Raw genomic sequence first — 15,878 nt, forward strand, 5'->3', positions numbered from 1 at the left:
CCGAGGAAGGAACACTCTCGCCCTTGGGTTATATAACCTAATTAAAGACAAGGTTATGCCAATTGCTATGAAGTTCAATAATGGTTTAACTATTTGTGTGCTGAAATCTAAAAATAATCTAAAAGGAACTTGAAAGTAACAACTCACTTTGCTGAGAAAGTTGATGAACTGACCTCTTTGGGTAAAAGAATCAAAGATTCTTTGTCGGCTGAGACTTGAGATAAATAATCAGTTGGGCTTGAGAGAATCCCCATCTAGCAAGACATACAAGGCTCTTAAGGCAAACTAACTCTACAACTTTGGCCCTGTTTATTCAGCCAGTCACCTTTGTTGGTTGCTTTTGGAAAACTCTGTCTATCCAGTCGGTCTTTTTTTGTCGGCTGGCAACCTAAACCTATCTATCAAGTCGAAATACCCAAACTTGTCTATCCAGTCAAAATTTGTGCTGACGGTTAGTGAACGAGTTAGTTTTCTCAAAAGGTGTGAGAAGTTTCGCATAAGCGTTGACTTATGGTGTTCAGTTGAGGTCCATTTCTCGTTGCACGATCTTTTGTATTTATAGGAATGAATTTCGTGATGCTCAAGTTGGAGAGTCTCCTTAGCATTATCTTTCGTTCTTTCACAAATCATTCTTCACCAAAACTCTATCATCGTGGAGCTCACATTCTTCGACTCGAACTAGGATTCTGCACCTAGTCTTATTATGAGATTAATTCACACTTCATTCAGAAACTAGTCTTGATTCTTAAGCAATAGACTCAAATCTTATCGAAACCAATCCTAATCTTGAAGCAATCCTACTTCACCTAGGACTCGACCACGCCACTAGCAATGTATTATTGGGCCGAGACTCACAGTCTCCTTTATGGACTGCCAACCTACTCGGCCGAAACCAGGAACACAAGCTGAAAACTCTCTTGATCTTCTTTTAATCTAACGGCTCCAAACATTTGAGCAAATAATGCAAAATCGGGTATAAACATTTGTACCTCAATTTTCTTGAACAGCGGCATGTACGCCGAATAGTTGAGGAAATTAATCCTTTGAGTATCATCTTATGCAACTGAATGATAAAGAAAATGAAATTGATCGGCAAAAAACTACAACCTCTTGTCGAGAAAATGAGACGAACAAGTTTCAATGATTATGGCCGAGAGTCTTCTATTCTTTTTTTTGCTGCAATCAGTTGCTTGTTGCCCCCTGTTATTTTATTAAGCATTGGCCTAAACAATAAAACCCAGAAAAATGCCAAATTGATCCAAAAAAGCCAATGCTGCCAATTTCCAATTCACTATTTTGCTGATGCTCTCAGTTTACCAAAGATTAAGTATCTTGCATAGAGAATTATGATTTCATTGACTAGTATGCCCTTGATGGGGACATCACATCCTCAGCAATACCTTTACAAAAGCTGCTTCAAAATTAATAAATTGAGTGTGCGTACATCAAGAAGAAAGGGTACTTCGGCCAATGAAAAGAGAAAGTTATATAATGCAAACTTAAGTCCGTACAAGAGAAGGTTATATAATGCAAACTTAATCCCAAAATAGGCTTAGCCAATTTGATTATAGCAATGTACTCTCTCAACACTCAAATTATAATCCATGTCTTTTTAATTTAGATGAATTAATAGAGATTATCAATTGTTCGAAAAAAAACCAAAAAATAAAAAAGAACTTACTAATTATATCAAGAGAGCTCTCACCTGGAGGAAATAGGAAAAGTTCAATCAAAATAATAATAATAAAAAGGTGGACAAGGAAGGGTTACGTGTATATTTGGAGCTTTGGGATGTATTAATGCATGCAAATAGGTTTGGAAAATATTTACTGTGCGCTGTGAATGAATTATATGAGTGTTTTTTGTTTCTTTGTTGAGATTTTTTTCCCCATGGAGCCCATTGCTGTTTGTGGGATCGAGTTTCGATCTTTGTGATAGGCTTTCTAACACTCTCTTTCTCTCTCTTTCTCTCTCTCTCTCTCTCTCTCTCTCTCACCTTCCTTTGGAAGGAGTTATTAAGGAGGAGACTCCACAAAGGAAGCCGAGGGTTGGAAGAAAGAAAGAAAAGATAGAAAGAAAGAGGAAAGAAGAGAGAAAGCTGATTGTTTCGAAAAGCTGATGAGAGTTGAAAAGATAAAATAAAAGAAGGAAAGCTGATAGATAGCATGAGGCAACCGAAAGAAAGAAAGGAAAAGGAAGAGCTTCTTTTTTCTTCCTCCTCCTCATGTCCCTTGTAGCCTTTGTAGCTCCATCTCTTTCTCTCTCCCCTACCTCTTCCCCAAAATATCACCACCCTCTTATTATTATTACTTTTAGTCATATATATTAAACTTTAATTAGAGAGAGAGAGAGAGAGAGATCGCTTTGCATCTTAGTTAGCTTATATTACAGAACATTTTAACGCAGGAGAGATTAGAGTTTTTAATTCACTATGTTACCCAATAACTCTTCTTCCTCAGTCCCTTCTTCTGATCCCTTTTCTTGCTTAGAAAATGGCCACACCAATAAAAGAAAGAGAAGACCTGCAGGCACTCCAGGTACATACATACATCTATATATATATATATATATATATATGTATATATATCATCAATTGATATTAATGATAGAGTTCTTTCCTCGGTGTAATTTACGCTTAATTAAGCTGTGCGATCGATATTTTTTTTGTTTAAGTAAAACAAAGGATTAGGCTGTATCAGCTGGACGACGTAAAAAATGATTTTTGCATCAACATATATATATACATGGTGTTTTTATGTGCTATATATATATATATATATATTATATTAATTTGTGCTTATGTGTGATATAGATCCAGATGCGGAGGTGGTGTCACTTTCGCCGAAAACCTTGCTGGAATCGGATCGTTACATTTGCGAGATCTGCAACCAAGGGTTTCAGAGAGACCAGAACCTACAGATGCACCGGCGGCGGCACAAGGTGCCGTGGAAGCTGCTGAAGCGAGAGAGTCCGGTCGTGAAGAAGCGGGTTTTTGTGTGCCCGGAACCAAGCTGCCTGCACCATGATCCCTGCCACGCCCTCGGCGATCTCGTCGGCATAAAAAAGCACTTCAGGAGAAAGCACAGCAACCACAAACAGTGGGTTTGTGATAAGTGCTCAAAAGGGTATGCAGTTCAATCAGATTACAAGGCACATCTCAAAACCTGCGGTACCAGAGGACATTCTTGTGACTGCGGCCGTGTTTTCTCTAGGTAAGGAAAAGTGGTTTTCCTTCTATTAGCGACAACCCCCTCCACTCTTCCAAACACCAACGGCAGTCAAATTTTCGTATTATTTCTTTAAACACATAATTATATTATTAACACAAACAATTAACTAGACTACATCCCAATTTCTGTATCAAGTTTTTTTCTTTTGAATTATGAAAATGATAAATGTCGTACATATGTAAGATCATGATTTCAGATGGCAAAGGCATTCCAAATGCATCATGATATATATCGAACCTTTCAAGCTCTCTTTTTGTTAATTGGTTTTGACTTTGAAAAAGTAAACAAAATAGCAAAAAGGTTTTGGTCCCTGATGAGTGCTCTTGACTGACGGAAAACCAGCTTGGAAAATCAAGTATATCTTAACCACTGTTTTTCTCGAAACACATTTCCCGAAATCAGTTTAGGTCATACATGTAGAGACTAGACAGGATATGTTTTAGCTCCCATTTATTTATTTTTTTTAACTTGGTTATTGTTTTTTGGTATCCTAAGACGAAAACGGCTATGTATTGACTAAGTATGACATGGAATATACCATAAAGATTAGCTTTTCAGCAGTAATTAACATGTTTTTATTCCTTTCTTAATTAATATATAAATATCCTCGATCCTCTAGCTACCATTTCGATCCTCGTTCCTCCCTTGTCATTCTTTCATTCTTGGTAATTCTCCCTTATAATGCCTACATGTATAGCATGATTATATATATCTTCCTTATGCCTTGTTTTTAGCACCCATATTATTATCAGAATACACAAAACTGATCAACTTATTAATATATCTTAATATATATGAGATTCAAAGTAGAATTTACTTGTATTAAATAGTGTGTCAATTTTCATATTAGTATAAGCATATACTTGATGAAGACTTTCTTACAATAATGTTATTTTTACTATGTTTTTATACCATAATTATATATCACCTTAGATGACATCTGATGTGGACATTCATATCATCTAAATTAATTAGCATTTAATTTCAAAATATTGTCCAACTCATCTGCCACCTAAGATGGTAAAAAAATGCAGTATAAAATTATGATAAGAATATCATTACTCTTTTTCTTATAAGTTTATTTGATATATTTAAATTTATTTTTATGAATAGGGTTGAGAGTTTCATAGAGCACCAAGATGCTTGCAACATGGATCGTGTGCGGCCGGAATCACAAACGCTTCAACCGGGAGCATGCCTGTCACGAACGGCTTCAAGTCCTAGTCCATCTTGCAGTGACAACAATTTTAGCAGGGCTCCTTCCACTTGGCCTCCATCTAATAATTTGGTACTACCACATCCAAGTCCAACCGAGTACACCAAATTAACCTTAAATAACCCTCCCGCTCACGCTGATCATCATCAAGCTACACTGTCCAAGAAGAATAGCAGTAATGCACATTACAATTTGGATCTTCAGCTCGCAACTACATCGAATATTAATATTCCGATCAACGAAGTCTCTGTTTCGTCTAAGAGAGAAGAAAACCATTCCACTCAGCTGCAGCTCTCAATTGGTTCATGCGAATTTGGCGGGGGTGGTCATAGTCATCAGAACAAAAATATTGAACAACATTCAAACATTATGATCGCGAATCAAAATTACTCCCCGAGGGAGAACGAGATGAAGGAAAGGGAAAGGGAAAGGGAAAGCAGCAGCACTACTACTAATCATCACGAGCGTGATGACGATGATCAGAAACCTAAACTTGCCGCCACGGCTGCTGGGGTATTGAGGCTGAAAGAAGAAGCGCGAGAGCAGTTAAGGCTTGCGATGGCGGAAAAGGCTTACGCCAATGAGGCGAGGCAGCAAGCCGAGCGCCACATCGAACTGGCGCAGAAGGAGTTTGCAAATGCCAAGAGAATAAGGCAACAAGCGCAGGCCGAGTTGGACAAGGCTCACGCTTTGAAAGAGCAAGCCGTCAAGAAAGTGAACTCCACCATTCTTCAAATCACTTGCCATGCGTGCAATAAACAGTTTATTCAAGGCGCTCATGAAGCAAAAACCAATCAACATTGTCTGGTTTTGAGTTACATGTCATCGGCTATAGCATCAGAAGGTGATCATCTATTAGAGAAGAATATTAGTACTCGAACCCATCATGCAAAATCTGCTAACGCATAAGTAGGTTTCCTCATTTCCCCTCCATCTCTTGTGTAAGCCTTTTTTATGTTTTTTTTTTTTTTTTCACTATTGCCTTTTGAGGTTCTATCATATTACAAGCTTGTAATTAGGGTATATAAGGCTCATGAGTAGACGAGCGCTGTACCGATCCTGCAATTTGTATGGAGTTGTTTGTTCATTAATTATTTCGTAAATGAAGATCACTATCGATCATAAATATATATATGATGCATAGTTTTGTTGAATATATATATATGCAATTTGTATGGAGTTGTTTGTTCATTAATTATTTCGTAAATGAAGATCACTATCGAACATAAATATATATATATACATATTAACTTGATTTATTTGTCTAAGCCACCGAGGTTTGTTTGTTTGTTTTTTTTTAATTATTTTTTTTTAAGCCATCGAGGTTAGCTAAGCGGTAAGGATGGGTAAGGTGATGTGCACTGGCTCAGTTATCCTAGCTAGCTAGGTTAGATTTCTACTATAAATATATATCATCAATAATTAGGTTGTTAATTGTCAAATTGATCACAAATGACCCTCTATTACAATAGTAAAGAAAAATATTGACGAACCACGTCAGTTTTTTAATCTAACAAATATATCGTTACAAAAAAAAATATTCACACTGATCATGATCTATTGTTAATATTCTCACTTCTCTTGGATCCCTCAACATTTATATACTTGCGAGTACCCAAGCGTTAGATTTTCTGTTTGGACTATGTGAAGATCTCTCATAATGGAGGTGAGCTCTCCAGTCTTCACCACCACAAGCCCATGACCATTGACCAGACCAGCATTTAAAACCTAATCCGTACTGACCGAAGTTGATAAGCTAAAGACTTTTATATTATTATATCTAGATGTCAACATTATATTATAGAGAGAAAAGGGAGAGAAGACTAGTCCTTTTTGTGACTGCAGGGTTGTTCTGGTGCGTATATAAATGCGAATGAAAAAACGATGAGCATTGATCAGCGCCATGTTTTTCAGTTCCCACAGAGACTCAGTTGTAAGGACGGTGTCTTCAAACACACAGGCGCAAACAAACTCCATTCATTAATTATATCACATACATACACTCTCTATCTTTCTCTCGCATTCCTCAGAATCAGAGCCATATAGCAGTCCGTGCAGAGAAAGAAAAAGCACAGCATTTTTCTAAATATGCAGAGACCATGCATTCAACGCTTTTCAAATGAGAAAGATGACTTTTTCTTTGGCTTGGAAATTTAACTGCGGCTTTGAGACTGCCTTGTGTATATATTTTGTGGAGTAAGACTCTCCCTTCTTATTCTCATTTCTTTTATTTTCTTCCTTTTATAATTTTTTTGGTCTTTTTATCTCTACTAAAAAATTAATATAAGATATTGACGTGGCTTAATCGTAACTATTCAAGTAGGAAAAACGAAAATAAAAGAGAAATTAAGAGGGAAAAGAATCATTTTCCATATTTTGTTGTGTTGTTATGTGATATATATGACTAATATATATGTATGGGATATGACCGAAACCCAAAAACAAAGGCATATTGACCACATATGCAATGCAATTGCATAGGCAATGTCATAATATTAATTTAATTTATAACAATTCTATTTACACACATAAATACAACGTCATTGCTAGAATGCAGAGACCGCTTCTGACGACGAATAAAGTTCTACCAAAACACCTAAAAAGCTACAAATTAGTGTGTGATTTACCTTTCAACTGTATGGACCTCACATTTCATTGACTAGTGCAAGGCCACTGCGATATTGAAAAGTAGCATAAAACGCACTAATCAATGAAAGTCCACTTTCAATTCAATCCAAGCCCACAAATGCCTGCCTATCAACAGAAAAGGGCCCATCGTTCTCCTTAAGCACCATTGAACCCAAATCAAAGTTGGAAGTGTGGTGATATGTAGAGTTGCTCCACATCGGAAAGTTAATTACCCTAGAAGGCTTAGAAGAGTTGAGTCACTCTCTTGTTACTTATCGTTTCAATTTTATTCATAATATTAGAGCATAATAGTGACTTGGTGTACAAGTAAACTAAGTTCATAGGGAATACAAAAAATCTAACCCAACAAGACTTGGAATCCTAATCAGATTCTCCTATGTACACTAACACATGTGCTTCATGTTATCTTGTTAAATTGTCAAGGTCTTAAGCTTGAATATTCGGCACACATGAAAGAGTGTGTTTGATAATCTAAAGAATTGTCCCTAGTATTAGAAAGTTAAAAAAAAAAAAAAAAAAAACCTTGCAAAGACGTATATAACGTTGATCAATTGCTTTTGGAGCTTCCCAAAGAAACCTCCTATTTAAATTACGGTTGACATTGTAATTAATATAGTTGATAATAACTAATATATATATATATAGTGGTTGTTGAAGCCTTGATCGAAACTGGAAGGTAGCACATGCAATGAGGAAATGTACTTGATCATGACTAATTAAAGAGGGCAAATGAAACATACTAGGAGTGGGTGATGCATGGAACATTATAAAACCAGTTTAATCGTTGTCTGCATATCTCGAGACAAATTATTACATGCATGTTATAAAGGCGTGCGTATATTGATCAAGTGCAATGTAACATTTAGGAAACGCAGCCTATTCATTTGTACTAATTATGTTATTGTTAATTATTCTATAAGATATATGTAAGATAAGATGTCTACCTAAAGCACATGTTTACCTTATAGAACTCCACTGATCATAAAATACTTGTTGTATCAGTTTTTAATCAAGTCAATTAATTAACTCAAAGATTGTCATGTTCATGAACTTGTAACATTTTGACCACGTACTTACATATAATTGTGTGCGAGCGAATTAATTATAAGATGAGGACCTCAGGACATGAACGCAAGGGTGGAAGACAGAAATGTTGTTATCTTATATATAAAAACGCACCGTTTTTGTCCAAAAATGGAGATAGTAAGCCAGTTTGCATTGTGATGGTTGACAATGATATCATAGTAGAGATTCTGCGACCAAGTTAAATGTATTTAGAGAATTTCTCAATATTTACAGAAGTAACTACAAAAAATTTAGTTATAGTGGGACTACAACATGGAATTAAACATTAGCTTAATAACTTGCAACACATACCTATATATACGTAATACGTTGTATGTACAGTAGAGACAAATGTTTATCATTTCCTTAATAATGGTTGTTACAGTTAAACAATGGTAATCAAGCAGCCATGCATGGCAGGAGTTGCAGACTTTCAGTCAGCTCCAGGCATTGGTCTTGCATGTCATCTAGAGCCATATATATATGCCAGCTTGTACAGCGACTTGACAATGAAAGTGGATAAAAGAAAACAAAGGAAATGCTTCCAGCAAAAGGCCAGAGCCAAAAGCCGAAGACATTATTCCCCACACCACACGATACACGTCAAGACTCAACAGAGCTTTAGAGTGAACCGTGAACAGGAAACCGTTGCCACCCATTCCCCACCTAACTTCACATCATGAAATATATTATACCTATATGTCTCCCACAACCATTCTTATCCAGCTCACACCGCTCTGAGCACCATATCTTACTCGTCCAACCCAATTCTCTATATATGCTTGGCACCGTACGTGTTATTATACACCGTCCTTTATCTCATTAAGGATTTTAAAATAAGTTTAGGGAATTGTTATTGACACTTCAAAATTCTCATTCTACACTTCAAACTTTCTATATTTGAAAAGAAAAATATACTTGTAATGAGTGTATAATGAGATTTTTGGAGTGTCACTAACACTTCCCTAAGTTTATTCGATAGATACGTTTTGAGGCCTATTTCTTTTTTTTTTTGTTTTTTAACAATTCTAACTATATATATTTTAAACATCATTTATAAATTAATTTTGCAAAACATAAAAACAATTCCAACCATGAAAAATCTAATTACAATGAAGACAACAGACGAATAGGGTGTTTCAAATATACATTGAAATAACCATCATTTAATTTGATAGTCATATGATTTTCAATTTGGATGATTTTGTATAAAGTTGATGTCTAAAGAAACGTAAAAACTAGAATGGTTTTGGTTCATAGAAATGTAATGTGGAGTGGACACTACCAAAGTGTCTCTCAAAGAATTATGCTAGGTAGACCAAATTTGAAAAATCATGTGATGTGTCACCAATAGAATATAAGCATGTTAATCAACACTTAAATAATAATAATACAATCATCAACAACCATGTCATATGATTTACAAAATTTGGTCTACACATTGGTCTCCCTAACATAGTAACATTACCCGTCTCTCAAATACGTCTATTTGAGGAATTTCTCATTTGAAACACACTGCATATATCCTGATCAGCATCTACTTTTTATATAATTAATTTTGTTTTCTTAATCTATCACAAGGGCCATTGATATATGCACGGCATATGATTATTTGGCTTTTTCTCATACCCTCCGGTGAATGTCACGTAATAATATTGATGTGGAATATATGTTATATACAAATGTATATGTAGTGGATATATAATGCAGAGTTAGCATGAAAAAACACATACTTATATCTGATTCCTGACATATATTCGTTGTGTGGCAGTATGAGATGATGGCTTTAGGCTTCATTTGCTTGGCTGCATGTGGACTGGAGAATTAGCAGATGGTTTTCTGAATAGCTTTTCAGATTGTGGTTACTTAGAGGATGATCAGGACCTTCCTTCCTCATTGGCAGCAAATTGTATCATTGCTTTGGTAGAATTTGCATCATGCGTGCAATCCGATCTTTTAATTAAGTAGTTAACGGAAATTTGTACGTAACCCTAATTAGATATATTAGTCAAACTGAAGAAGAAAACAAAATCGTAGCTACTGATTGCAAGGTTGTCGTTCATGCAGAAGTGACATAGTTTTTCTTACCTATTGATGCAAAAGTACAAAACATGAGTGCCCCCACTTTCGTTCTACTTTCCCAACGTGAATTATTGGATTAAACCCATACCATTTCTGCTTCACGGGTCCCTCTTCAACTCATGACCTGAAGCAGTTTGCTAGCTTATTGCATATATATGTTTGTAACTGCTACCTGGCTAGGTTGCTTTTGTCCATTCATCTTGTGATACAACGAGAAAAGAAAAAGTCAAGAAGAAAATTGGAATCCATTTGAAAGTATGAGAAACCTCAAAATTTACAAAATGACAGTTCGCCTAAATATTCCTATTTGTAATGTCTCATAACTCTAAAAGCTCTAGAAATCATCCAAATAAGAATAGAATTAAACAATTAACAAAACACTAAAAACTATTAACCAATAACATGTGGCAAGCAAATATAAGTCAAGTTAGTTACAAAGGTAGTTAGGGATTGAGTCTGTTAAGAAGGGTAATCTTGTAATTGAGTAAGGTTGTTAGAGGTTAATCTTGTCATTGTGGATTATCAATGGTTTCTATATATAACCATTTAGTCCTTCATATTGTAATCATCAAAATATCCATTACAAAGAAATCAAAGTGCAATTCTTCCCTTCATCTCTCTTCATTTCTGCTTGATTAGTTTGTTCCCAAAGAAATCTTAGATTAGTTAATAAAAACGTCCTTAAAACTTAAATCCTAATAAAACATTGTAAACAATGAAATTTGGCCAAAAAGCCGACATATTACAGTAAAGCAGCGAGTTTGATGTGCATCGTCATTCTCTTCGAAACGACACGTCATGAGTTTAAATCAGATACTGAAACATTCTTAATGTGCACCTTCCATCATCTGAACTCTATATAATCTTACTCCAAATTAAAAGAACAACCATGTTCCACCAATCATCACTCGCCCATAACTCCCTGAGCTGGACGACCTTGACTTTGCATTGCATGATCGATCAATAATATTCTCCAAAAATGTATTTAAATGTGTGTTACGTTCATGAACCAAGACAACACTTCTAGGAGTAACTTTCGAGAAATTCACCCGGATTTATATTCGCAGTCTTCCGTTAACGGTTAACCCTTGTTTTTAATAAATTTACAAATTTGTCATTCCATGTGTAAAATAATTTGGATCTTTAATCATTATTTGTTTAAGAAATAAACATAGTTTGTTTCTAAAACAACGTACTCACGAAAATCAAAATAATTATAAAATAAAAAAAGCCAAATTATTTTGTCATGTATGCATGTTCACCCTTAACCTTAAACATTCTCGAGCTTTTAGGGTAAATTTTGTTACCCTAGCTAGCTATATCAGTTAGGCGATGGAGCGTGATATAAAGTGATAATTGGTTGCATTGGCTGACTAGCTTGTAGACATATTACCATGGCTAAATCTTCTCTGTATCTTGCTGAAATTTTGGACATATCAATCAGCTGCCATACAACTGCATAGGTAATGCTTATTGATTTTATTGTTGTGTCCAAATGCCACCGCGAAATCTCCCCATACATATAAATTATCGCTCAGGTCCCTTAATTATGCTCGTTCTTTTCTGTTTTCTGTATTTTTTTTTTTTTCAATTTGATATATGTTAGAGGATACAAAACTAAAAAAGTGGTAGTCATAGTTATTGTGTATTACTAATTGCAATAATATTTTCACGCTGATATGTTAACGGCGTGCGGAATAGGGTAGATGTTATCACAAGTGGTCGTCATAGTTATTTTCTAATACTAATTAAATCAACATATTCAATTTCTAAAAAACTGGTTAACAGACGACATTTAGATCAAAATCCTATTTCCTTTTCGTCTTAAATCTTGGCACAAATCTAAGCTAAGAGTCCCCTTATAACAATCCAATGAAAAAGCAAGGTCAAAAAAATAATTTTTGTTTTTTAATAATTTTTGGAATAGAAGCTGAACTACCCTTTGGTTAGAAAAAAAATTTCATTGAAATTTTATCACAAAAAATTAATATTGAGCTGTAATATGTAAAATTCTATTCTTCAACAGTTACGGACAACATGGGCGGTTGTGTAAATAAGCCAAACAAATAGTACCACATTGGCAACCACTGTGTTTTTTATACACTGTAATTGCAAATATCTAACACACAGAGAGGAGAGAGGAAAAGAGAAAGAGAGAAGGGGATGGAAGGAGATCATGATCCAAACACAAACGATGTATACAGAGAGTGCTTGAGAAACCATGCAGCCAGCCTCGGCAGCTACGCTACAGATGGCTGCGGCGAGTTCACACTTGACCACGCATCCCCAGGCGGCTTACAATGCGCCGCTTGTGGATGCCACCGCAACTTCCACCGCAGAGTCACTTACGCAGCCACGTCATCTCAAGCTGCAGGAGGCGGTGGATCAGGTCATCTTCAACACCATGTCATCATGAGCTGCAGCAGCCGAGGTCGAGATCCCGCCGAAAATATCATAACAACACAAGACCAACTCATTGACTACAATGCCGGCGGAGGTGGGTCGCCGGACAGCGGAGAGAGGATGAGCAGCGAGAAGAAGCGGTTCAGGACGAAGTTCACGGCGGAGCAGAAGGAGAAGATGCTGGCGTTTGCTGAGAAGTTGGGGTGGAAGCTGCTGAGAAAAGATCTAGAGGATGAGATAGAGACGTTCTGCAGGAGTGTAGGGGTAAGCAGACAGGTGTTCAAAGTGTGGATGCATAACCACAAAAACCTTTCATCTTCTTCTACTTCTGCATCTACTGGCAATGCATCTTCTCTCACATCCCAGTAGTACCAACCCTGTAGGCACTAATTAGTCCTCCTCTTAATCCCCATTGCTTGAATTATAGCTTTAGCCTTTTATTTTCTTTCCTTTCTGTTATTTGGAAGTGTTTGGCCTTCATCTCATTTTGTTTTCCTCCTTTTCTTACTTATTTGCACATTGAAACCAACCGTACGCATTTCATAATGAAGGTAAACTTCGGTAGGGCTAATTAGGTCAGTTTTCACACCAATTGAGACCAAAATACAAGAGATTTTATGTTTATTTAAGAGATGCCCCACATGTAAACTAGTCCAGAAAAAATAAGTGTGAATCCCTTATTCCACGACTAATCGGAAAGCCCTTATTCCCCAACGAAGCGGAATCAAAAGATTGAAAAATGCATCAACAAAGACGAAACAATTAACATTACCGCAAAAAGAACCCTAGCCACTTCCCCTTTTCTCTCTCGCATAGAACCCCCTAAAACCCCGCTCTCTTTGCCGCCGACTCCTTTTGGTTCGGGTGGGCAGCAACCTCCTTGCTCTTCCTCTTTTTCCGTCTCCTCTCTAGTAATTATGTTTGTGTCTTACCCTTCCGTTGCCTATGGTTGTCAGATAGTGAGGTCACGACTTTTATTTTCAGCGTTCTTCGACGTTTTCCGGTGTTTTTCATCATATTTTGCCCTTTGTCAACCCTAATCCCCATCTTACAACCACCCTCCTTCAACTCCAATGCCCATCCTCCTCTTTATCACATTCCATCCCTTCCTCAACCTTTGCTTAAAGCCAATTGTGTCACTTGTTTTGGCCTTCAGATCTGTATCCCTTCACGGCTTCGCACACAACTGGTATGCTAAAAAATCGAGGTCAAGCATGCTGCGATGCCCAAATCGAGGGTGTTTTAGATTCCCCCTCAGCCCCATCCCCTTCGTTTTTTAAATTTTTTTATAAAAATCTGGTGCCTCTTCTCCGGTGCGGCAGTTTTGGAGACAAAATTTGGTTGGGATACTTCTTTGTTGCGGGTTGAAATGTTCAATGTTGCGATACCTTTGTCGAATTCAACGAATCTTAAAGTGGTTCCTCTCGTGGCTATTGGCGAAGTGGTTGCGACGGTAGCATCATTCCACTTGATACGGTTTAGGGTTATGATTTTTCTTTTCATTTATATTTTTGTCTAATTGTTGAATGGGCTTCTTGGGTTGTCCCCTAATTTTATTAAGTTGATTGTTGTAACTTGTATTGGGTTGTGTTTCCATTTAATAAAATTCTATATTTTTCTCAAGGAAAAAAAAAAGATTGAAACGTATTAGTAGCATTTAGGTCTTGTGGGAATAAGTGAGGAGGGCCATCGAGCTCCCTTCAGCCTTGCAAATGCACATATATAGTTTCTTCAAAGAAGAGATTCTTACAGTCTAATGATATTTCTTTTCACTTATAACTAAATGGTATTAGGTTCGATTATCACCAAAGACGAATTTAACCACATTATTGCTATCACTTTGTAAGGGTAAGCTCATTTCCTCCCCTTTAGTATTGATAATATCGTTTGTTGAAGAAAAAAAAAAAAAAACAAGAGATCACGTAGACTAATAGAGGAAGCATATTGCAGTGGTAAGGAGCTCTATTAGTTTCAAGAATAATGTTATGGGAGGAAATTTGTACCAAATTTGGGACGGAAATTGTGTTGGTATATTCTTATCCTCTTTTTTTTTTTTTTTTTTTTTTTTTACAAGACGATATATATTTTAAATAAATTTTAATTTGTGAATCATGTGCACTACCTATATGATTAAATGTCGTAATCCACATCACGTCAATAACTTTAGATTACTATTATTTCGAGCATGTTAGATGACTTATTCATGAAATATTGTCCCCGGCCCCCTACCCCTTTTAGCTAGCTTCAAGGCTTTAGAAAAAGTTAAATGAATATATCTTCCTTTCAAGAATCTAATCAAGATATCTTCAACTATTTCATGATTAATAGCTTTTGCAAAAAATCAGTTCCGAATCAAAACAAAACAAAAACATGACATTCACTTAACTTTTAATGATGGATTATCTAGCCATATTAGACTAATCGTCCGACTAATCATTTTCATTTGTTGTTTTTGTGGAGACGCAACATATAGTTCTGCCGACAGACACACACATACTGTATATCGCTCGACCTCTCCATTGCAACCAATCATGAAGACACCCTCGTGTCTTGTCTAAATTAAATTTACTCGCCTGCCAGGGCATCTAGTGAAAGTTAAAACTTATCATGGGGAATTGCGTAACTTCGTCCTCGTGATGATTTGCAATTCCCTCAACTTCGTGCACTTTACGTGAGAATAATAGAGATCGATCTGGTTAGCAAGTGTGGAATATGTATAATTATCTCACGTCCGAGTGCATGTTAAGGGTATATCAAGTGGTAGTTCTCTCTAAAGTACACCGATACTTTTGGAGATAAAACTTTTCAGTTGAGTAGGTCTATGAGCATTAATTACACTTTGTATGCACTTATGTGGTGAAATTGGAATGAGGATCATTTTCGGAATCCTTTAATCGTGTTTGTTCATCGTAAATTGTGCATTCAGTTTTCGTCAGGTACTATTTGTGTTTAATTTTAAATAAAAAATTTAAAACAATTTATGACTGCACAATGTACAATGAATGGACACGATTAAAAGATCCTCATTCGTGAAATTGGGAAAACATAGGTGCAATCGAAGAAGAGTTAAGAGAATGCGGACCTCAAAAAGTGGTATTAGAGCCAATGGTGGGGCTTGAGACATCATCATAGTTGGAGGTGTTGCGCATATAGAAAGATGACGGCTCAATTGGCCGGTAGATAGAGGTGGTGAAACTGAAGACAATATATGTGCAATAGGCGCAATTTAGAAG

The 15,878-nt window shown here is 36.3% G+C and overlaps 2 protein-coding genes across 2 annotated transcripts; both read left to right on the top strand.

Annotated features, from left to right (window-relative positions):
* Positions 1-1,890: 1,890 nt before the first annotated feature.
* Positions 1,891-5,572, top strand: LOC137711477 (uncharacterized). The gene is made up of 3 exons (XM_068450724.2): positions 1,891-2,537; positions 2,813-3,212; positions 4,344-5,572. The coding sequence occupies exons 1-3, from the start codon at positions 2,432-2,434 to the stop codon at positions 5,353-5,355; spliced, it is 1,518 nt and encodes a 505-aa protein (XP_068306825.2). The 5' UTR covers positions 1,891-2,431; the 3' UTR covers positions 5,356-5,572.
* Positions 5,573-12,283: 6,711 nt separating this feature from the next.
* LOC137711488 (zinc-finger homeodomain protein 11) lies at positions 12,284-14,280 on the top strand. Its single transcript, XM_068450734.2, has one exon. It carries the CDS (start codon positions 12,406-12,408, stop codon positions 13,012-13,014), a length of 609 nt encoding a protein of 202 aa, XP_068306835.2. The 5' UTR covers positions 12,284-12,405; the 3' UTR covers positions 13,015-14,280.
* Positions 14,281-15,878: the final 1,598 nt, after the last annotated feature.

The sequence above is a fragment of the Pyrus communis genome, chromosome 6 (genome assembly GCF_041283825.1).
Source record: "Pyrus communis isolate YQ-2024b chromosome 6, ASM4128382v1, whole genome shotgun sequence".
In the NCBI taxonomy this organism is placed as follows: Eukaryota; Viridiplantae; Streptophyta; class Magnoliopsida; order Rosales; family Rosaceae; genus Pyrus; species Pyrus communis.

Coding starts and splice junctions, on each gene's coding strand:
- LOC137711488 (XM_068450734.2), top strand. CDS start 12,406: ATGGAAGGAGATCATGATCCAAACACAAACGATGTATACAGAGAGTGC.
- LOC137711477 (XM_068450724.2), top strand. CDS start 2,432: ATGTTACCCAATAACTCTTCTTCCTCAGTCCCTTCTTCTGATCCCTTT. Junction 2,538..2,812: donor AAGACCTGCAGGCACTCCAG/GTACATACATAC, acceptor TGTGTGATATAG/ATCCAGATGCGGAGGTGGTG. Junction 3,213..4,343: donor TGCGGCCGTGTTTTCTCTAG/GTAAGGAAAAGT, acceptor TTTTATGAATAG/GGTTGAGAGTTTCATAGAGC.